The sequence below is a fragment of the Bos mutus genome, chromosome 3, assembly GCF_027580195.1.
Source record: "Bos mutus isolate GX-2022 chromosome 3, NWIPB_WYAK_1.1, whole genome shotgun sequence".
NCBI lineage: Eukaryota > Metazoa > Chordata > Mammalia > Artiodactyla > Bovidae > Bos > Bos mutus.
In genome coordinates, this window is record NC_091619.1 from 75933407 (window position 1) to 75958568 (window position 25162).

Consider the following 25162-nt stretch of genomic DNA (forward strand, 5'->3'; position numbering starts at 1 on the left):
TAATTAAGCAAAGCCATAAACTCCATTCCCTAATTATTTTGACTAAACTAGCAGCTACAGTCCATGGGGTTGCAAAGAGTCTGACACGACTGAGCATGTGCGTGCACACACACACACACACACACACACACACAAATGGCAGTTTATTGTACTTGGAAGTAATAAAATGGCATTTCTTTTCAAATACACCAAAATTGGTACTTTTTCCTCAGATAGTTCTTTTTCCCCTATAGTTCAAAATAGTGAGCTTTTATTACAGTGTTCACAGGTGCTGCCATGTGATATGATTTCTATTAATGAACCTTGCACCTGTGCCTCTCCTAAGATACTAACTTGCTAAATTACTGTTGGTGTTTAAGGATGGTTGATTTGCCTAGACATTCACTTTTTTTTTAACCTTATGCTCATTTAAAACTAATATAGTAATAAATCTTACATTTTGAATTGTGCATTTCTTCGTTTAAAAAGAGATACCCATAAATCTGAAGCTCTTTTTGAACAAATTTTATTTTCCTGAATGCCTGGTAAATTTCAGGATAGAATACTTACATTTATATTCATAATTACTGATATAAATTTCAACCTGAGACACTGAATTATAAGGAGCTAACTAGATGAATCCCTCCTAGTTGGACATTTGTCTATTTACTGGTTTACAAAAGGCAAGGGACCTTTTCAGGAAATTCACCTCTTTATTTGGAAGCATCATTATTACAACTAGAGTAGTTTGAATATCACACAAACAGTCAGATAAAAACACGTAAAATAGATCATTATACATTCACTGTGGTCATTGACTTGGCTGGCTTTTCTTTTACTCATTTACATGTAAAAGGAAAGTAAATTTAGCTTACGTTCCAAGTTTGGTTTGTTGTATCTTTGTATCTCATTTCACAGGAAACTTTTTCAATTGATGTTTGACTATCCCAGTGGATTACAGTCTTGGACACTGTAGTATTTATATCCTCAGCCCTGGAAATAATGGATGCAGAAGGTATCACTAGAAAAAAACATAAACAGAAATCCAGTAACTTAAAACTGCCTAGGAAGAAATTGGTATTTTTTCATCAATATTTAGACATGTTAAAACTCAAAGTGCTAAACAAAAAAACTCACGATCTAATTAATGATTAATGAAATTTTTCTTGTTTTCTAATTTATTATGTAGGAGAAAACTGCTGTTATTAATTAAAATTCCATTCCACCCATTCTCCATTTCTTTTATTTATTTATTTTTAAAATTTTATTTTATTTTTAAACTTTACATAATTGTATTAGTTTTGCCAAATATCAAAATGAATCCGCCACAGGTATACACGTGCTCCCCATCCTGAACCCTCCTCCCTCCTCCCTCCCCACACCATCCCTCTGGGTCGTCCCAGTGCACCAGCCCCAAGCATCCAGCATCGTGCATCGAACCTGGACTGGCATCTCGTTTCATACATGATATTTTACATGTTTCAATGCCATTCTCCCAAATCTTCCCACCCTCTCCCTCTCCCGCAGAGTCCATAAGACTGTTAACAGTCTTGTCTTTTCCCACCTCATGCTGCCTTATATTCCTAACTCATGAAATCTGAAGCCTGGCCTATTAACAAATGAGTATAAAAAAGAGGTAAAGAAGATATCTCTTCTTTCCTGTGTATGTTTAGGGAGAAATTATGTTTTGCATCCACAATTTAGTTCAGAGTATATGATTTGGCAAAATGTTGAGTTGAGATCTTTCACAATCATATTATTATTCTCCTGTGTCATAGAGAAACTTGTACAAATATTTGCTTACTTGTTTTGTTAGCTATTAAAGTAAATCTGTACTTGAAAGTATAACTTGAACAAAGTGTCTCACAAGACTCTATGCTATGCTATGCTAAGTCACTTCAGTCGTGTCCGACTCTGTGTGACCCCATAAACTCTAAGACTTTATAAATTATTACTGTGTTGTGTGATTATGATTTTCAAAGCAAAAGAAAGTGAAGTTGCTCAGTCATGTCCAACTCTTTGCGACCCATGGACTGCAGCCTGCCAGACTCCTCTGTCCATGGGTTTTCCAGGCAAGAATACTGGAGTGGGTTACCATTTCCTTCTCCAGAGGATCTTCCTGAGCCAGGGATCAAACCCTGCATTGCAGGCAGACTCTTTACCATCTGAGCCACCAGGGAAGATCAAAAGGAAACTAAAAATTTCCTTTGATTTTCAAAAGGAAACAGAAATTCTAATTGTTAATCTTACTATTTTTCGTACTAGGCGTCATGGAATACCTGGAATCTCTATATTTCTAATCTGCAAATTATTATATATTTGTCCTGTCTGAATAGAATACAATCATTGGCATTTCTCATTTCTCCTATATGCATAATAGAACAATGAAAACCTATGACTTTGTTAGATGTATTTATTTCGGGATTGGCTAAAAATTTCATTCAGGGTTTTCTGTATGATGGTATGAACTCTTGGGCCAATCCAATATTGATTTAACAAATCGGTGTGCTTTTTGGGGCCATTATTACAACTTAATATTCTCTATGAGTTCATTTCCTTTTATTCTAAGTTATAAAGTATTCTTCAGGAAAATTATTTTTTTATTTTCAATGAATAATATTCCATAAAGTTATGTGCACAGATACATTATTTATAGAAAAACAGAAAAATTAAAGTTTTGCTTTCTAGTAACACAGACCTAAAATAAAGTCCTTGGGCTTAACCTAGCATGGTGATTTGGTCACTCAGTCGTGTCTGACTCTTTGTGACCCCATGGACTGTAGCCTGCCAGGCTTCTCTATCCATGGAATTCTCCAGGCAAGAACACTGGAGTTGGTTGTCATTTCCTTCTCCATAACCTAGCATAGTATATAAGTAATAGTAGTAGAATTAATCTAATTAAAGAGCTTACGGTACTAAATTTTTATCATCTGAATTCCATAGTTGATTTCCTTTTTCTATTTTAAGCTCCTTGTAATAAGAATCAGAATTCGGAGATTTCTAGAGTCAGGGAAGTGGATCTCTAGGGCTCTGAAACCATTTGCGAATACTTAAGCCCCCCTCAAGGGTATAAATTACACCCCATCTCTGAGTATAGCCTGCTACAAATATAACAATACAAGCATTGTGAGATCCTTTTCCAGAAAGAAATATTCTGGGGAGGAAGAAAAACGTTTCTTAGTCCTGTGAGAAATGCAGATAGAACAGTAAGTGTGGTTAAGATAGAGGCTTAGCACAGAGCAGATCAATACAATAGAGATCTAAGGCTTCAGGTTTGCATGAGCTTATATTTTTCAAGTAATTATATAACACATACTTGACCATTAGTTTGTTATACAAGACTCAAAATGTTGAATTTTTTTCTCTCATTGCTTACATTTCAAACATTTCCATTGGATCTTACTTTTTTTTTTTTTTAAATGTCAGTTCCATCATAAATGCCATATCTTTAGTTTCCACTTAAATTGAAATAAAGAACTGTATTATAGTTGTCTGGTATCTTTCTAACAATATGTATTTACTTATAATTATTCACTGGCTAGAACTAATGTTCCAAATGGCAGCCAGAAGGCACTGCATTTTCTGTATTGAAACTCATTTCTCTATAAGAGAAGTTTAAGCATTCCTTTCACATGTCATTTTGGCAGTGTTTCTACACTGTTAATTCAGTCCTGCCTTTCAGCATACCTCCCTAATTTAATTAAAGCCCAATCCCATAGCTGTTGTGTGGAAATTACTCCCAGGAGAGTCCTCTGATTCAGTTTCGTAGAACAGTTAATTTATCTCATTTGCAGTGTCTCATTCTTAAAGTGCCATAAATCAATATAGCACATCCAGTAAGAATCTAGGGGCTTTGATGGGAGGGGCCTCCTACATTGTTAACCTGTGTTTTTCAATCTGAGTTTCTTAGAATCCATTTTGGGAGACTGAGAAAGGAGGAGGAGGGGGTGGAGGTGCAGAAACTCCAAACAAGAGGCTCCCCGGTTTAGTGTGAAAAGATTTGAAGGTGACAGTCAGAAGAGATTTTGGAAGGCGGGGGTGATGTAACTACAGCAAGTGAGCAAGTCTGAGATGAAATCTGGCTCTCCTCCTTACTAGCTATGTGCTTTGAGGAAATTATTTTACCTCTTTCTTTGTCTAAAAAATGGGCATAATGGGTATCATATATGATTATTTCCAGAATTAAGTGTAATGGGCATGTTAATTGCCTGGAACACCATAGGTGTTTTTTTTTTTTTTTTATTTAACTTTACAATATTGTATTGGTTTTGCCATATATCAAAATGAATCTGCCACAGGTATACATGTGTTCCCCATCCTGAACCCTCCTCCCTCCTCCCTCCCCATACCATCCCTCTGGGTCGTCCCAGTGCACCAGCCCCAAGCATTCAGTATCGTACATCGAACCTGGACTGGCGACTCATTTCATATATGATATTATACATATTTCAATGCCATTCTCCCAAATCATCCCACTCTCTCCCTCTCCCACAGAGTCCAAAAGACTGTTCTATACATCAGTGTCTCTTTTGCTGTCTCGTATACAGGGTTATTGTTACCATCTTTCTAAATTCCATATATATGCGTTAGTAGACTGTATTGGTGTTTTTCTTTCTGGCTTACTTCACTCTGTATAATAGGCTCCAGTTTCATCCACCTCATTAGAACTGATTCAAATGTATTCTTTTTAATGGCTGAGTAATACTCCATTGTGTATATGTACCACAGCTTTCTTACCCATTCATCTGCTGATGGACATCTAGGTTGCTTCCATGTCCTGGCTATTATAAACAGTGCTGCGATGAACATTGGGGTACATGTGTCTCTTTCCCTTCTGGTTTCCTCAGTGTGTATGCCCAGCAGTGGGATTGCTGGATCATAAGGCAGTTCTATTTCCAGTTTTTTAAGGAATCTCCACACTGTTCTCCATAGTGGCTATACTAGTTTGCATTCCCACCAACAGTGTAAGAGGGTTCCCTTTTCTCCACATCCTCTCCAGCATTTATTGCTTATAGACTTTTGAATCTCAGCCATTCTGACTGGCGTGAAATGGTACCTCATAGTGGTTTTGATTTGCATTTCTCTGATAATGAGTGATGTTGAGCATCTTTTCATGTGTTTGTTAGCCATCTGTATGTCTTCTTTGGAGAAATGTCTATTTAGTTCTTTGGCCCATTTTTTGATTGGGTCATTTATTTTTCTGGAATTGAGCTGTAGGAGTTGCTTGTATATTTTTGAGATTAGTTGTTTGTCAGTTGCTTCATTTGCTATTATTTTCTCCCATTCTGAAGGCTGTCTTTTCACCTTGCTTATAGTTTCCTTTGTTGTGCAGAAGCTTTTAAGTTTAATTAGGTCCCATTTGTTTATTTTTGCTTTTATTTCCAATATTCTGGGAGGTGGGTCATAGAGGATCCTGCTGTGATATATGTTGGAGAGTGTTTTGCCTATGTTCTCCTCTAGGAGTTTTATAGTTTCTGGTCTTACATTTAGATCTTTAATCCATTTTGAGTTTATTTTTGTGTATGGTGTTAGAAAGTGCTCTAGTTTCATTCTTTTACAAGTGGTTGACCAGTTTTCCCAGCACCACTTGTTAAAGAGATTGTCTTCAATCCATTGTATATTCTTGCCTCCTTTGTCAAAGATAAGGTGTCCATATGTGCGTGGATTTATCTCTGGGCTTTCTATTTTGTTCCATTGATCTATATTTCTGTCTTTGTGCCAGTACTATACTGTCTTGATGACTGTAGCTTTGTAGTAGAGCCTGAAGTCAGGAAGGTTGATACCTCCAGTTCCATTCTTCTTTCTCAAGATAGCTTTGGCTATTCGAGGACCATAGGTGTTTAGTAAATGGATACACTAAGATTGTAATAACAATGATAATAATAGCAGTAATACTACTAATATTAATCTAGTTCCTAATAATGAATACTGCCAAAATGATACTTAACATGATAACTTTTAACCATTGTTAATCCATTGAGAGGAACCTGTTTTTAGGGCTTCCCAGGTAGCTCAGCTGGTAAAGAATCCGCTTGCAATGCAGGAGATGCAAGAGATATGGGTTTGATTCCTGGGATGCAAGGATACCCTGGAGGAGGGCATGGCACTCCAGTATTCTGGCCTGGAGAATCCCATGGATGGAGGAGCCTGGCAGGCTACGGTCCCTAGGGTCACAAAGAGTTGGACACAACTGAAGCAACTGAGCCCGCACATACTATGACTGTATACTACCTCAAAATGTAAACTTACAAAAGTGTGTAGATCACGATCCAGAGAACTATAACTCCAAGAATATACAATACAGTGGAGTTACTATTCAGCTCCATAGTTAGCAGTGTTTGTTTTCAAAGCCAATATTCATAGCCTAAGCACAGCTTTTCAGACCAATCCTATTGTGATAGTTGAGACATTGAGATATTAGTTCCAACAGAAGACTCCAGTAGTCCCCCAAGGATACTCATGCTGTATCCTGAGAGGTGTCACATCCCCTAAATCGTTAGTCAGCAGGAAAGTTGTCACACACATTGCAATGTGCTTTTATTTTATTTTATTTATTTATTTATTTTTTTTAAGAGACGGGGTCTCGCTATGTTGCCCAGGCTGGAGTACAGTGGCTATTCACAGGCGCGATCCCACTACTGATCAGCACGGGAGTTTTGACCTGCTCCGTTTCCGACCTGGGCCGGTTCACCCCTCCTTAGGCAACCTGGTGGTCCCCCGCTCCCGGGAGGTCACCATATTGATGCCGAACTTAGTGCGAACACCCGATCGGCATAGCGAACTGCAGCCCAGAACTCCTGAGCTCAAGCGATCCTCCAGCCTCAGCCTCCCAAGTAGCTGGGACTACAGGCGCGCGCCACCGCGCCCGGCTGCAATGTGCTTTTAAACAAAGACAGGTTAGGAGTTGAGGATCCTGGAACTAGAGGCTTCCTAGCTCTGCAGCCTCAACTTGCCTCATGCCACCTCAGCTTGGTTTCCTCACGTATAAATTACATTATCTTCTACAAAATAGAGTTGTTGTAAGGATTAAACAATTGGAGAAGGAGATGGCAACCCACTCCAGCATTCTTGCCTGGAGAATCCCAGGGACGGCAGAGCCTGATGGGCTGCCATCTATGGTGTCGCACAGAGTCGGACATGACTGAAGCGACTTGGCGGCAGCAGCAGCAGCAAGGATTAAACAAGATAATGTATATAAAAGCAGTTAGTGCTGAAGAAGTGGGCCATGTGTTTGCTACTGAAATTGTCTTTAATAATAAAAACAGGGGTAACTGGCACTAGAATCTGCAACGAGAAGGGGATTCACACTTGGTGCTCTTTGGCTGAACTCTGGCTTTAGGATTAGAATGTAAATGTAAAAGGCTAAAGGGCAGTTACTTTTTGGAATTTATCTTAAGGAGAAAAACAACTACTATGTAAAAATTCAGCCTAAAGGTTGTCCATGGCAGTATAGTTTATGATGGTGAAAAACTGAGAACAGTAATAAGGGATAATTAAAGATTTTAATTAAAAACAAGCTTGTAGATTGAATTAATAGAAATATTTATTCTATATTGTAATTTTTTAAAAAGACAAGTTCTAAAATACCTTTCGCAAAAAATATTAACATTTTAATCTGGCTGGTATACACAGAGATGTCTACATAATTCTCCACAGTTTTCTATGTTTTTTTGTAGAACTTTTCAAACAAAAACATAACTTTAAAAATAGTGTATATAGCAGTATACTGTAATTCTCACAACATAAGACTCATCACACTTTATTATAATCCTTATTCGTTTCCATCATCCCCAGTAGATTGCAAGCAAGTACCTTCCTTGTCTGTCTTTTTCTCCCCAGCCCTTAGAACTATGCTTGAACATAAGAAATTCTCAATAAATATTCTGAAAGACATACCCATGTAGAAATAAGACTGGAAGGATATATAAAACAAAGGCAGCCTCACTTATCTTTGACTTGTCTCAGGCAGTGGGTTATGGGTAATGCTTATTTTCTTTATCATGATTTTTGGGGACCTTTAGGGGAACTCCTTTCAGATCTCAACTTCATTTGATTAGGTCAGCGCAAATTAGTTGTTTATTTGTAAAGACATTACAGAATTTTTTATTCTTTACCTATATCGTCCAGATGAATTTGTAGTTGTTTCGACTTCTCCATGCCCAGAACATTTGAAGCTTGGACCCAAACCAAATACTTCTTGCCCTTTTGCAATGAATCAGTGGAGATGTTAATGTAACTTGAAGTGAGATATTCTTGCTCTTCTTCTGTCTCTAAACTTAAAAAAAAGAAAGATTATGATCACCAGTTATGTTGAATTAATAATTCCTCAATTTTTTGATGCTGTCTTTTTAGCTTGCTTGCAGAATGCACTTTCACTTAAACGAATCAAAATTTGTTTCATTTTTGAAAACATAATCAAGACCATCCAGGGTCACAGTGTGGCTTTCATGGGCACTAGGCACCTTTACCTTCATAAACCCCTTTTGCAAGTAAGATTAAAAAGTTTGTATATGTGTAGGTATGTCTTTACATATATATATATATATAATGTTTATGTTTATATATATATTGTTTATATATGTATATGCAAGCTACAGCCCATGGGGTCACAAAAAGTCATGACTGAGCAACTGAGCATGCATGAGCACTTATATGAATATATGTTCATATAGATTATGTTTTACAACTGTTGATATAAAAGTAAATATATTAATGTCACATGTTAAAATGCTTTCTTTGGCCTAATGGTTCATTTTTTTCTTGTGATTTCAAGTGAAATTAAACATTTTCATAGATTTCTGAAGGTATGGCAGGCCCTGGGTGTACCTATTGTGCCTCTTTGGGGAAGTCAGCACTGGACATAGTTTAAACTAAGTGAACTCCCTCTGGGAAGGGACATTGAATAGGAGTTCCATGCCAAGGCTTTGTAATAAGGAATGCTAACTTTTGTGTTAAATAAGTATTCAAATGTGAAAATAAGAGAATGGCAACTGTGTAAGTAGTAAGTAGGGCATCTTTGAATATTTTTCAGTTAGAGAAAACCACATACATGTTCTTATTGGTTTGTGGGTAATTCTTTCATCACACATATTGAGACCACAAGTCAAAATGGAAATGTATTCTCAGACCGACATTAACTATAGCTACTATGTAATTTAATTCTTCTTTTAAAGTCTACCCTCATATTAGCACCTAGACCACAAAGCACTATTTTAGATGAAAAATCCAATCAAAATGACTGACTAAACTTTAGGACAATTTTTGCATACAACTGTATAGTACAAAGTTTCAAAATGTCTTCTGTTTTTTTTCCCTGTGCTAATTAATATATATAACAGATTATTTGTTGAGGGGAATTAGTATGATTTATATTTTTCTGAAGTTTCCATTGCACCTAGTCCTTGTTGCAGTTAATAAATTTTCTGTAGAAACTGCTGATTTATGGTAATAATGATAAATAGTATCTTTTAAAATGTAATCATTCATTCAACAGTTATTTAACATTTAACACCCACTGTATTCTAAGCACTACTTTAGACACTGGAGCTACCATAATGAACAGAAAAGGTAAAGTCTCAACCTTTGTAGAGCACACAAATACATATATTATATGTCTTGTGTTGATAAACATTCAGAAGGAAAAAGGAAGGGGGTTAGGAAATGCTAGGAGTAGGGGTGAGGGGGGATCTTTTTAGAGAGGAAGATAAGGGAAGACATGTCTGAGAATCTGAGAAGGTAGTGCTGAAGCAGTACAGAATCAAGAATTATGCCTTTCTGGAGGAAGTGCATTGTAGGTGATGCACAAAGGTCCTGAGGCAGGTCCTTGTCCATCCTGTTCAAGAACAGTAAGGAGGTCATTAAGGTTTGGTAGACTGAAGGAGATGGGAAGGAATGAGATGAGATCAGAGAGTCCTAGATGAGAGGAGATTTATAAGGCACTGTAACATCACATAGAGCCATGGAAGGATCTCTGAGTGAAACGGGAGACTGAACAGAGGAGTAACATCTGAGATGTGTGTGTGAAAAAGATTACTCTGACTATTTGTGAATAATAGACTATAGCACTTTGACTTTTCACTTTCATGCATTGGAGGAGGAAATTGCAACCCACTCCAGTGTTCTTGCCTGGAGAATCCCATGGACAGAAGAGCCTGGTGGGCTGCCGTCTATGGGGTTGCACAGAGTCGGACACAATTGAAGTGACTTAGCAGCAGCAGCAGCAGTCTATAGCAGGGCAAAGGTGGAGGCTAGAGCACCAGTTTACTAACCCAGATGAGAGATGACCTGGCTTGGACGAGGCAGTGAAAAGAAATTAGTTTTTTAAAGATAGATGTGATAAGTTTTTCTGTCAGTTAAATGGGGGCATAGTAGAAAGAAATCCAGGAGGACTCCAGTGATTTTTAACTTGAATATTGCAAAGGATGGAGTTGCCACTTACTGAGATAGGGAACATGAGTCTGAGGAGAGGGAACTAAGTATTTGGTTTTGAAAATATTAGCTTTTGGACATTAAGAGGAAACATTGAGTATGAAGTTAGGTAAAATTTGGCTGCAGCTCAAGAGATATGGAGATATGGACTGGAGGTACAGATTAGGGAGTTTTACAGCATAAATTTCGTTGAGATCTTTTAGATAATGAATGTAGATAAATATAATAAGAGGTCCTAGAACAGAGCTCTGGATCACTATTCAGTTCAGTTCAGTTACTCAGTCATGTCCAACTCTCTGCGACCCCATGAAACCCAGCACACCAGGCCTCCCTGTCCATCACCAACTCCCGGAGTCCATCCAAACCCATGTTCCTTGAGTCGGTGATGCCATCCAACCATCTCATCCTCTGTCGTTCCCTTCTCCTACTGCCCTCAATCTTTCCCAGCATCAGGGTCTTTTCCAATGAGTCAGCTCTTCTCATCAGGTGGCCAAAGTATTGGAGTTTCAGCTTCAACATCAGTCCTTCCAATGAACACCCAGGACTGATCTCCTTTAGGATGGACTGGTTGGATCTCCTTGCAGTCCAAGGGACTCTCAAGAATCTTCTCAGTTCAAAAGAATCAATTCTTCAGTGCTCAACTTTCTTCACAGTCCACATCCTTACATTCTCACATCCTTACATGACCACTGGAAAAACCATATCCTTGACTAGACGGACCTTTGTTGGCAAAGTAATGTCTCTGCTTTTTAATATGCTGTCTAAGTTGGTCATAACTTTCCTTCCAAGGAGTAAACGTCTTTTAATTTCATGGCTGCAGTCACCATCTGCAGTGATTTTGGAGCCCAGAAAAATAAAGTCTGACACTGTTTCCACTGTTTCCCCATCTATTTGCCGTAAAGTGATGGGACCAGATGCCATGATCTTAGTTTTCTGAATGTTGAGCTTTAAGCCAACTTTTTCACTCTCCTCTTTCACTTTCATCAAGAGGCTCTTTAGTTCCTCTTCACTTTCTGCCATAAGGGTGGTGTCATCTGCTTATCTGAGGGTTATTGATATTACTTTACTAGAATGAAGGAGAATTGACAAAAGAAACTGAGAAAAAGCATTCAGGAAGAACCAAAAGGGAGTGCTGTCCTGGAAGATCAAAGAAGGAAGTAAAAAGTTAAGTTAAATGTTCCTGATAATAAATCTACCCTTCCTGAAAAGGAAGGTAGGAACTGAGAATAAACTGTTGCATCTGCAATGGGAACGTCATTAGCAACACTGATAAGACCTGGAGGTGGAAGGCAAAGCTTGACAAGATTAAAGAGAGGATGAAAAGAGAGGAAGTAGAGGTGGAAAGTACAAACAGCTCTTTTTGAAGAGTTTGCCATATGAAGGAGCAGAGAGATAAATTAGTGGAAGGGGGTGCCTAGGGAAGGTAGATGCTACAGAATTTTGAAAGCTGATGAGGAGATCCAGTAAAGATAGAAAAGGTGATGATACAGAAGAAAGGAAGGAGTATTGTTGGAGCGATGTCCTCTAGCAGGCAGACAGAGAAAGATCTAGTCTTTAGTGGAGAGCTGGCCTCAGGGCAGTGGTAGTTCATCCACAGTAATAGAAGGGAAGACCAAGTGTGGGGTACAGATGTCAGTGTGTCATCAGATGAGGGAGGTTGTGGTATTTCTTATAACTCTTATTTTCTCAATGAAATAGGAAGTTAGTCATCAACAGAGAGTGAGAAGGGGGAGAAGATGTTGGAAACCAAAGATGAAACAGTAACAAAATAATTGCCTGGTTAGTGGGGGAGTGACTTGACCAGTGAAGTTCCACAGGACTACTGGGTAGCTATCTGGGCTCAGTTGAAGTGAGTGATCATGAATATAAAGTAATATCAGTCAGTAAGTTTGTATTTGTCCCCAGCCACAATTAGCTCTCCAAGCACTGGTGTAGAACCAGTGAGAAGATGGATTTTAATATATGAACTGATTTTTAAGTCCTAAAAGAACTCAGTAGAAATATAACATCACAGCCTTAAATATATTTGGAATTATATTTAAGAACTCTGTCTGGCTATTATGAATATGAATATAGAGAGAAACATGTGGCAAAAGCAAACAGGTCTTATGAAGTAGAAGAGTAACAATTGATTTTAAGGGTCTTATTAAAACTAAAAGACCCTATTGGTCTCTCATGGTACAAGAAAATATACTATTGGTGTTATTCTAAATAGTTTATGATCTTGTCATGCACAGAGATGTTGTCTATTTTTTAAAAGTTTTCTAGCATTTAACATAGTTCTGAGAAGACATGAAATTCTAAATAAATATTTGTTAAATTGACTTGAATAAAATAGAATGAAGGGCCACCAGGCACTCATTTTCATTCAACAAGTATTTATTGAGTACCATGCCAGATATTGCAAGAGCTTCCATGATAAAGAAAGAACATATTTACATGTAGCTGTTGAGGGTAACAGGACAACAGTAAGTAGTGAAGGAGGAAACAGACAGAGCTGGACTCCATCTCAGGCCAGGCTGTGAACATTAGGCTACATGTATGGTCACTCTCCCAATGGACTCTGAACTTTGTGCCCAGTGTCTATAGAAATGGCATACCAATGGAAAACCAGACCCCCGATAAAAGAGCCTCAGGACTTGTACTTGGGCTCTCCATTGCCTAAAAGAATATGCTAATTATCTCTGTAACAGAACAAAGTCGTAAATTCCATTATGTTTATCGGGATATGACCACAGTCCTATTGATAAATGTCCACTGTTTATCTAGTCTTGTGACACATGAATCATGGGCTAACCTTGATCGTATCTCTCTTTTATCTTTTCCAGACTAGTTTCTAGGAATTGGGGGAGGTGGGTTTGAGCAAGTACACTTAGGGTATATAAGGTTTTCACAAAAACTGATCGGGGTCCTTGGCTAGGAGGAGACTCGGCCTTGGACCTGCCGGTATAATAAACTGCACTCCACTATCTGCACTGTCCTTCTGAGTGAGTTTGTTTCCTGGAATGCGTGGCTACAACAGTAGATGCTTAATAGCAGAGGTTTTATTTTTGTTTGTTTGTTTGGTTTGGTTTTTTTCTATCACCACCCATTGGTGCAATACTTAGCAAAATACAAAGGGGTTGAGAAGGGTATGTGAAAGGTCATGCTGGTGGAGTCACTACAGAAGTCCTGTACAGAAAGAAGATTCTTGAAACAACATAGACACAATTCCTCTGCTTTACAACTTCAACCCCACACCATCTGGAGGCCCTGATGGCCCCACTGCTCCCATGGAGGGAATGCCATCTTTCTGCCACTGTGGAAACAAGTAGGTGGGCTGAGGTGAAATGCCTCTCTCTGTACATGATTTTACTGGAAAATAGAACCACAGGAGCTGGAAGTGAAACCTTGCAAATGCTGATATCTACGCAACTGCCAAAGTAGAAAATACCCTGAGAACTCAGGGTTCTGAGTTCTCAGGGTATTAAAAAGAAGAACCTTTTTAAATCTGATACTACCCTCAACCAGAAAATTCATTATAAGTCACCTTTTTCCTAGGGGGGAAAGACCTTAATCATTAGTTAGAAATGGATTTCTGTAATTTTTCTCAGTTCATGGATGTGTTTTTAATTAATTGTGAGATGAACAGATGTCTGTTTTCTTTTCCAATTTGTCTGTGGTTACAGGAGCTCATTCTTTGAATTTGCTAGAGGAATACATTCATTTTTATGCTATCACTTCACATCCTTTATGTCCTTTTTAAGATACAATAAAATTCCACTAATCTGGACTCAGTCAATTTAGAATTTGGGTTAGATTTGCCTAAGCTTGGCTATAATTTACTCTCAGTTTCAGAAAAGACATGAAAAAATACCTTTTTAATATATAGGACCTTGTATTATTATTATTCAACTTGATTGTGAAGGGAGGATACAGGAAATGTCCATTTCTAATTGTCAGAATGATCACTCAACACATGTTTATTGAGCACTTTCTAGATGCCAGGCCTCATCCTAGGCTAAAGAAAGATAGCAGTAAACAAAGCAAGCAAAAATTCTTGCCCACATTGAGTTTACGCTTCTAGTTTGAATGACTTTAAAATGAGTGACTTTACTATTGATGTATGTACACCAGCTTGAAAATTAGTCTTACTTATTAGACCACGTTTGACATTCTTTCTAGATAGTCATCTGTCTAAAGTTATTATTACTTGAAAAGAAAGTAAATAAAGTTATTGCTTACAATAACCTGTAAGTGATCATTTTTATGGCTTTGCATTCATCTTCTCTCCCAAATCAGTCAGGTTTTGATTTTAGAATGAATCAAAAAAGTCTAGAGAGTCAGTCTTGAGTTTCATCATAATGTTCTAACACTCTAACATCATCTTTTTGTCAGTTTCTAAGCATTTCCTATTTGTGAGCCTTTTCTTATAATTTGCTTTCTTATAAGTTTTATAATACTTAGTTTTGTATTACCTATACTCATTTTTCAGGAGGCTAGGGCTTAGCAAAGCTAAACAAATTTTCCAAGGTCACTCAGCTAGCAACTGTGGCAGATACTGTTAGATTACTGAACTGCATCCACCATACCCTTATCCTGGGTTCCCGTCCAGATAGAGTAGATGTGTAATTCAATTCTGGCCAATGAGATGCAAGTAGAAGTCCATGGGAGAATTTCCTTTTCCTTTCACTACTTTCCTGCCTGAAACTTGGATGAGAAGCCTGGATGTGCAGCACCCGAGGACTAGGGTCAATGTTCTAAAGACTGCAAAGAAGAAAGATAGAAAGAGCCTGGGTCCTTGGAGTACAATTGAATTAACACACTAGCTCTGCACTACCTACCGCCAATGGCTTGACATAAATAAAGCCTTGTCTGTTTGGGTCATTGCACTTGGGTTTTCAGATATTTGTACCATTAAAGTCTTCTAACTGATAAGTCTGCAAACTGGAAATCAAACATTAAAGTCTAAAGCTCATGCTCTTTCCAATGGATATTTTTGACAGTTAACTCTTTAATAAACCTAGTCTTCAGACTTTCAAAGTGACTTTTTGAGTACCGAGAACAATTTCAGTCCTCATAACTACTGTAAGTAACCCTCACTTGATAAAGTAGATATGTCCCTTAAAAACCACCATGTATAAATAATTTAGACATATATAATTGTCAATGCATTAATGGCTTTTAAAGAGATGTATAATAATCTTATAAAATTGTGAGAACATTTTAATGATACTAAATAGGAAATTATGCATGGTCGACAAGTGTTTTTTAAGAAACATATTTTTTCAAATTGTGTTATGCCTATTTCAAGTTTACAACACAGTCTCATTGCCAGGAATCCAAGAAGGCATATTAGCAAGATTTGAGAGAAGTAAACCATACTCACTATGGTGACAATAATCAACAAGATAATAGCAAATATTGACAAGAATGTGGGGAGGTTGGAATCCTTGGTGGGAATGTAATGGTGTGGCTCCTTTTTTTAAATAATTTTTTTAATTAACTAATTTATTTTAATTGGAGTATAATTACTTTACAGTGTTGTAGGGGTTTTTGCTATATGTCTACATGAATCAGCCATGGGTGCACATGTGTCCCCCTATCCTGAACTCCCCTGATGTGACTTCTTTAGAAAACAGCATGGCAGTATAAAAATGGGCAGAAGACCTGAATAGACATTTTTCCAGAGAAGATATACAGGTAATCAATAGGCACATGAATAAATGCTCAACATTGCTAGTCATTGCATGCATGCTCAGTCGCTAAGTCATGTCTGACTCTGTGATCTCATGAACTGTAGCCCATCAGGCTCTTCTGCCCATTGGATTTCCCAGGCAAGAATACCAGAGTGGGTTGTCATTTCCTTCAAGGGATCTTCCCAACCTAGGGATCGAAACTGCATCTCCTACATTGGCAGGCAGATTCTTTACCACTGAGCCACCTGGGAAGCCCAGTGCTAATAATTAGAGAAATGCAAATCAAAACATTAATGAGAGGTAATGCACCAGGGTGATTCATTGGTTAGGAATCCACACTCTCTGCCAAGGGCCTGGGTTCGATCCCAGGACGGAGAACTAAGACCCCACAAGCTACATGGCAAGATCAAAGAAGCCCAACAACTCTCTCTTCCACCAAATACCAATGAGATATCAGCTCACACCTGTCAGAATGGTTATGACCAAAAACTCTACAAATAACAAATGTTGGCAAGGATATAAGTAAAAGGAAACCTTAGTATACTGTTGATGGGATTGAAAATTGGTGCAGCCACTATAGAAAACAGTATGGAGTTTCCTCAAAAAACTAAAACTAACATATCATTCAGGAATTCCACTGCTGAATATATATTGAAAGAAAATGAAAACACTCATTCAAAAAGAGACATGCATCCTGATGTCCATATATATATACACAATGGAATATTACTCAGACATAAAAAAGAATGAAATTATGCCATTTGTAACAGTGTGGTTGGACCTAGAGGGTATTATGCTCAATGAAATAAGTCAGACAAAGAGAAATCTGTTTTCATTTATATGCAGAATCTAAAACAAATGTATATGACAAAAAAAGAGATAGACTCACAGATATAGAAAGCAAACTAGTGGTTACTAGTAGGGAGAGGAGAGAGGGAAGGGACAAGATAGGGGTATAAGATTAAGATACAAACTATTATCTATAACATAAATAAACATCAAAAATATATTGTATAGCATAGGGAAATACAGCAATTATTTTGTAATGACTTTAAATGGAGTATGACCTATAAAAATATTGAATCATTATGTGGTACACCTGAAACTAACAAAATACTATAAAGCAGCTATACTTCAATTAAAAAAAGAGTGTGGCAGTTCCTCAAAAGTTTAAACTGACTTAGCATATGACCTCACCTTCATGGATCACAGCCTTGTTGTGGCGAAGGGGCTTGCGTAACTCAGTGAAGCAATGAGCCATGCAGTGGAGGGCCATGTAAGACAGACAGATCATAGTGAAGAGTTCTGACACAACCTGGTCCACTGGAGTAGTGAATAGCAAACCACTCTAGTATTTTTGCCTTGAGAACCCATGAACAGTATGATAAGGCAAAAAGATATGGTACAGGAAGATGAGCCTACCAGGTCAGTAGGTGCCCAATATGCTACTGAGGAAGAGCAGAAAAGTAGCTCCAAAAAGAATGAAGAGGTTGAACCAAAGCAGAAACCATGCTCAGTTGTGCACATGTCTGGTGGTGAAAGTGAAATCTGATGCTGTAAAAAATGATATTGCATAGGAGTTGAAATTTTAGACCCATGAATCAAGGTAAACTGGACATGGTTAAGCAGGAGATGGCAAGAGTGAACACTGACATTTTAGGAATCAGTGAACTAAAATCGACCAGAATGGGCAAATTTAATTCAGAGGACGATTTTATCTACTACTATGAGCAAGAACACCTTAGAAGAAATGGAGTAGCCCTCATAGTCAACAAAAGAGTTCAAAATACAGTATTTGGATGCAATCTCAAAAACAACAGAATGATCTCAGTTCGTTTGCAAGGCAAATCATTCAACATCACAGTAATCCAAGTCTATGCCCCAAGCACTAATACCAAAGAAGCTGAAGTTGAATGGTTCTATGAAGGCCTACAAGACCTTCTGGAACTAACACCAAAAAAGGATGTCCTTTTCATCATAGGGGCCTGGAATGCAAAAGTAAGAAGTCAAGAGATACCTGAAGTAATAGGCAAGTTTTGCCTTGGAGTACAAAATGAAGCAGGGCAAAGGCTAGCAGAGTTTTGCCAAGAGAACGCGCTGGTCATAGCAAACACCCTCTTCCAACAACACAAGAGACAACTCTACACATGGACATCACCTAATGGTCAATACTGGAATCAGACTAATTATATTATTTGTAGCTGAAGATAGAGAAACTCCATACAGTCTGTAAAAACAAGATTGGGAGCTGACTGTCATATCATCAGGCTCTTATCATCAGTTCCTTATGGCAAAATTCAGGCTTAAATTGAAGAAAGTAAGGAAAACCCCTAGACCATTCAAGTATGCCTAAATCAAATCCCTTATGATTATACAGTAGACGTGATAAATAGAGTCAGGAGATTAGATATGGTAGACAGAGTGCCTGAAGAACTATGGATAGAAGTTCATGACATTGTACACAAGTTCAGTTCAGTTCAGTTCAGTCACTCAGTCGTGTCCGACTCTTTGTGACCTCATGAATCACAGCATGCCAGACCTCCCCATCCATCACCAACTCCTGGAGTTTACTCAAACTCATGCCCATCGAGTTGGTGATGTCATCCAGCCATCTCATCCTCTGTCGTCCCCTTCTCCTCCTGCCCATAATCCCTTCCAGCATCAGAGTCTTTTTCAATGAGTCAACTCTTCACATCAGGTGGCCAAATTATTGGAGTTTCAGCTTTAGCATCAGTCCTTCCGAAGAACACCCAAGACTGATCTCCTTTAGGAGGGACTGGTTGGATCTCCTTGCAGTCCAAGGGACTCTCAAGAGTCTTCTCCAGGACCACAATTCAAAAGCATCAATTCTTTGGTGCTCAGCTTTCCTCACAGTCCAACTCTCACATCCATACATGACCACTGGAAAAAATCATAGCCTTGACTAGACAGACCTTTGTTGGCAAAGTGATGTCTCTGCTTTTGAATATGATATCTAGGTTGGTCATAACTTTCCTTCCAAGGAGTAAGCGTCTTTTAATTTCATGGCTGCTGTCACCATCTGCTGTCATTTTGGAGCCCAAAAAAATAAAGTCTGACACTGTTTCCCCATCTATTTCCCATGAAGTGATGGGACCAGATGCCATGATTTTCATTTTCTGAATGTTGAGCTTTAAGCCAACTTTTTCACTCTCCACTTTCACTTTCATCAAAAGGCTTTTGAGTTCCTCCTCACTTTCTGCCATAAGGGTGGTGTCATCTCCATATCTGAGGTTATTGATATTTCTCCCAGCAATCGTGATTCCAGCTTGTGTTTCTTCCAGTCCAGCGTTTCTCATGATGTACTCTGCATATACGTTAAATAAGCAGGGTGACAATATACAGCCTTGACGTACTCCTTTTCCTCCTTTTCCTATTTGGAAGCAGTCTGTTGTTCCATGTCCAGTTCTAACTGTTGCTTCCTGACCTGCATACAGATTTCTCAAGAGGCAGGTCAGGTGGTCTGGTATTCCCATCTCTTTCAGAATTTTCCACAGTTTATTGTGATCCACACAGTCAAAGTCTTTGGCATAGTCAATAAAGCAGAAATAGATGTTTTTCTGGAACTCTCTTGCTTTTTTGATGATCCCGTGGATGTTGGCGGTTCAGGAAGTTCACAGTTCACATATTGCTTAAGCCTGGCTTGGAGAATTTTGAGCATTACTTTACTAGCGTGTGAGATGAGTGCCATTGTGCAGTAGTTTGAGCATTCTTTGGCATTGCTTTTCTTTGGGATTGGAATGAAAACTGACCTTTTCCAGTCCTGTGGCCACTGCTGAGTTTTCCAAATTTGCTGGCATATTGAGTGCAGCACTTTAACAGCATCATCTTTTAGGATTTGAAATAGCTCAACTGGAATTCCATCACCTCCACTAGCTTTGTTTGTAGTGATGCTTTCTAAGGCCCACTTGACTTCACAATCCAGGATGGCTCTAGGTGAGTGATCACACCATTGTGATTATCTTGGTCGTGAAGATCTTCTCTGTACAGTTCTTCTGTGTATTCTTGCCACCTCTTTTTAGTATTTTCTGCTTCTGTTAGGTTCATACCATTGGCAGTGACCAAAATCATCCCCAAAAAAAGAAATACAAGAAGGCAAAGTGGTTGTCTGAGGAGGCTTTACAAATAGCTGAGGAAAGAAGAGAAGGCAAAAACAAGCAGGTAAGAAAAAGATACACCCAACTGAATACAGAGTTCCAGAGAATAGCAAGAAGAGATAAGAAGGTCTTCTTAAATGAATAATGCAAGAAGCAGAAGAAAACAATAGAATGGGAAAGACTGGAAATTGCTTCAAAAATTGGAGATTTCAAGGGGATATTTCATGCAAGAATGGGCATGATAAGGGACAGAAACAACAAGGATATAACAGAAGCAGAACAGATTAAGAAGCGGTAGCAAGAATACACAGAACTATACAAAAAAAAAGTCTTAATGACCTGGATAACCACAATGAAGTGAGCATTCACCTAGAGCTGGACACCGTGGAGTGTGAAGTCAAGTGAGCCTTAGAAGTATTACTGCAAACAAATAAGGGGATGGAATTCCAGCTGAACTATTTCAAATCCTAAAAGATGATGTTGTTAAAGTGCTGCACTCAGTATGCCAGCAAATTTGGAAAACTCAGCAGTGGCCACAGGAAATGGTCAGTTCTCATTCCAATCCTAAAGAAAGGAAATGCCAAAAAATGTTTACACTACTGTACAATTGCACTCATTTCACATGCTAGCAAGGTAATGCTCAAAATCCTTCAAGCTAGGCTTCAGCAGTATGTGAACTGAGAACTTCCAGATGTACAAGCTGAATTTAGAAAAGGCAGAGGAAGCAGAGATCATAGAGAAAGCAAGGGAATTCCAGCTGGATAAATACTAAACTGGAATCCAGATTCCTGGGAGAAATACCAGTTACCTCAGGTATGCAGATGATATCACTCTAATGGCAGAATTGAGGAGGAATTAAAGAGCCTCTTGATGAAGGTGAAAGAGGAGAGTGAAAAAGCTGGCTTAAAACTCAACATTAAAAAAACTAAGATCATGGCATCTAGTCCCATCAGTATATGGCAAATGAAAGGGGGGAAAAGTGGAAACACTGGCAGATTTTATTTTCTTAGGCTCCAAATCACTGCTGACAATGACTGCAGCCATGAAGTTCAAAGACACTTGCTCCTTGAAGGAAAGCTATGAAAAACCTTCATGGCATATTAAAAAGCAAAGGCATCACTTTGCTGAGAAATGTCCATAGAGTCAAAGCTATGGTTAGCTACCATCACTGATTCAATGGACATGAGTTTGAGCAAACTTCGTGAGATAGTGACAGTCAGCGAAGCCTGGCGTGCTCCTGTGCATGGGGTCACAAAGAGTCAGACATGACTTAGAAACTGAACAACAATACCATACGACCTAGCCACTCCATTCCTAAGTCTATGCTCAAGAGAAATGAAAATACATGTCTACACAAAAGCTTGTACATGAATGTTAGTACAACATTATTCATAATAGCCAAAAATCTGGAAACAACCCAAAATGTCCATCACCTAGTGAATGTGAATAAGTTAAGTGTGATATATTCACACAATGGAAAATTATTTAGTCATAAAAAAGAATGAAGGACTGATACATACTACACCACAGATGAATCTTGAAAACCTTACCCTAAGTGAAAGATGCTCTTCATGAAAGACTAATTTGTATGATTCCTTTTACATAAAATGTCCACAGTAGGCAAACCACAGATGATACCTAGGGCTGGGAGAGTTGAAGGGAAATGTGGGGTGACTGCTAATGGAGATATGGTTTCTTTTGGCATGAAGAACATGTTCTAATATTATGGAGATGGTTGCTCAACTCTTTGAATATACTAAAATCTTTGAATTTTGCACTTTAAATAAGGTGCATTGTATGGAATATGACTGACCTAGAGCCAGACATCCTGGAATGTGAAGTCAAGTGGGCCTTAGAAAGCATCACTACAAACAAAGCTAGTGGAGGTGATGGAATTCCAGTTGAGCTATTCTAAATCCTGAAAGATGATGCTGTGAAAGTGCTGCATTCAATATGCCAGCATTTTGGAAAACTCAGCAGTGGCCACAGGACTGGAAAAGGTCAGTTTTCATTCCAATCCCAAAGAAAGGCAATGCCAAAGAATGCTCAAACTACCACACAATTACCACTCATCTCACACGCTAGTAAAGTAATGCTCAAAATTCTCCAAGCCAGGCTTCAGCAATATGTGAACCGTGAACTTCCTGATGTTCAAGCTGGTTTTAGAAAAGGTAGAGGAACCAGAGATCAAATTGCCAACATCCTCTGGGTCACTGAAAAAGCAAGAGAGTTCCAGAAAAACATCTATTTCTGCTTTATTGACTATGCCAAAGCCTTTGACTGTGTGGATCACAATAAACTGTGGAAAATTCTTAAACAGATGGGAATACCAGACCACCTGATCTGCCTCTTGAGAAATTTGTATGCAGATCAGGAAGCAACAGTTAGAACTGGACATGGAACAACAGACTGCTTCCAAATAGGAAAAGGAGGAAAAGGAGTACGTCAAGGCTGTATATTGTCACCCTGTTTATTTAACTTCTATGCAGAGTACATCATGAGAAACGCTGGACTGGAAGAAACACAAACTGGAATCAAGATTGGCGGGAGAAATATCAATAACCTCAGATATGCAGATGACACCACCCTTATGGCAGAAAGTGAGGAGGAACTCAAAAGCCTCTTGATGAAAGTGAAAGTGGAGAGTGAAAAAGTTGGCTTAAAGCTCAACATTCAGAAAACGAAGATCATGGCATCTGGTCCCACCACTTCATGGGAAATAGATGGGGAAACAGTGGAAACAGTGTCAGACTTTATTTTTTGGGGCTCTAAAATCACTACAGATGTTGACTGCAGCCATGAAATTAAAAGACGCTTACTCCTTGGAAGGAAAGTTATGACCAACCTAGATATCATATTCAAAAGCAGAGACATTACTTTGCCAACAAAGGTTCGTCTAGTCAAGGCTATGGTTTTTCCTGTGGTCATTTATGGATGTGAGAGTTGGACTGTGAAGAAGGCTGAGCGCCGAAGAATTGATGCTTTTGAACTGTGGCGCTGGAGAAGACTCTTGAGAGTCCCTTGGACTGCAAGGAGATCCAACCAGTCCATTCTGAAGGAGATCAGCCCTGGGATTTCTTTGGAAGGAATGATGCTAAAGCTGAAACTCCAGTACTTTGGCCACCTGATGTGAAGAGTTGACTCATTGGAAAAGACCCTGATGCTGGGAGGGACTGGGGGCAGGAGGAGAAGGGGACAACAGAGGATGAGATGGCTGGATGGCATCACTGACTCAATGGACGTGAGTCTGGGTGAGCTCTGGGAGTTGGTGATGGACAGGGAGGCCTGGCGTGCTGTGATTCATGGGGTTGCAAAGAGTTGGACGTGACTGAGCAACTGATCTGATCTGATGGAATATGAAATATACTCAATAAAGCTATTGTACTAAAAGAGTTTATTCTTTTATAATTAATATGTATTGTTCAGTTTTCATTCCAATCTTAAAGACAGGCAATGCCAAAGAACGTTCAAACTACTGCACAATTGTACTCATCTCATATGCTAGCAAAGTAATACTCAAAATTCTCCAAGCCAGGCTTCAGCAGTATGTGAACTGTGAACTTCTAGATGTTCAAGCTGGATTTAGAAAAGGCAGAGGAACCAGAGCTCAAATTGCCAACATCCATTGGATCATCAAAGAAGTGAGAGAGTTCCAGGAAAACATCTATTTCTGCTTTATTGACTACGCCAAAGCTTTTACTGTGTGGATCACAACAAACTGTGTAAAATTCTGAAAGAGATAGGAATACCAGACCACCTGACCTTCCTCCTGAGAAATCTGTAAGCAGCACAAGGGACAACAGTAAGAACTGGACATGGAACAACAGACTGGTTCCAAATAGGAAAAGGAGTATGTCAAGGCTGTATATTGTCACCCTGCTTATTTAACTTATATTCAGGGTACATCATGAGAAATGCTGGGCTGGATGAAGCACAAGCTGGAATCAAGATTGCTGGGAAAAATATCAATAACCTCAGATATGCAGATGACACCACCCTTATGGCAGAAAGCGAAGAAGAACTAAAAAACCTCTTGATGAAAGTGAAAAAGGAGAGTTAAAAAGTTGGCTTAAGACTCAACATTCAGAAAACTAAGATCATGGGATCCGGTCCAATAACTTCATGGCAAATAGATGGGGAAACAATGGAAACCGTGACAGACTTTATTTTGGAGGGGCTCCAAAATCACTGCAGATGGTGACTGCAGCCATGAAATTAAAAGCCACTTGCTCCTTGGAAGGAAAGCTATGATCAACTTAGACAACATATTAAAAAACAGAGACATTACTTTTCTAACACAGGTCCATCTAGTCAAAGCTGTGGTTTTCCCAGTAATCATGTATGGATGTGAGAATTGGACTATAAAGAAAGCTGAGTGCCAAAAAATTGATGCTTTTGAACTGTGGTGTTGGAGAAGACTCTTGAGAGTCCCTTGGACTGCAAGGAGATCCAACCAGTCCATCCTAAAGGAAATCAGTCCTGAATATTCACTGGAAGGACTGATGCTGAAGTTGAAACTCCAATACTTTGGCCACCTGATGTGAAGAACTGACTCACTAGAAAAGACCCTGATGGTGGGAAAGATTCAAGGCAGGAGGATAAGGGGCCAACAGAGGATGAGATGGTTGGATGGTATCACTGACTCGATGGACATGAGTTTGAGCGAGCTCCGGGAGTTGGTGATGGCCAGGGAAGCCTGGCGTGCTGCAATTCATGGGGTCACAAAGAGTCAGACGCGACTGAGCAACTGAACTGACTGATTGACTGATTAAAAGAAAAATAAGTAATCAACTAATCAAGGTCAGTGGGTCCACGAGATAGTAAAAGTTCCAGGAGATAGACAGCAAGGCCCTAGGCATTCTCTGTCAGTCTGGCACATAGAAATTTTCTGTGAGCTTCAGCTGTGGTGTTTGCTCCTATACTGCCCTTGTTTTCACATTCTTAAAGTTGCCTTTGGGCTTC

General features: G+C 38.9%; 1 protein-coding gene across 1 annotated transcript in view; it reads right to left on the minus strand.

Moving 5' to 3' along the window:
• The window catches only part of IL23R (interleukin 23 receptor), a 78625-nt gene that overhangs the window by 36947 nt on the left and 16516 nt on the right, over positions 1–25162 (minus strand). The window contains exons 5-6 of the mRNA XM_070364563.1: positions 8094–8254; positions 855–1000 (exon numbers count right to left, since the gene is read on the minus strand). Coding sequence (XP_070220664.1) covers positions 855–1000; positions 8094–8254 — 307 coding nt within the window. The remainder of the gene's footprint in view (positions 1–854; positions 1001–8093; positions 8255–25162) is intronic.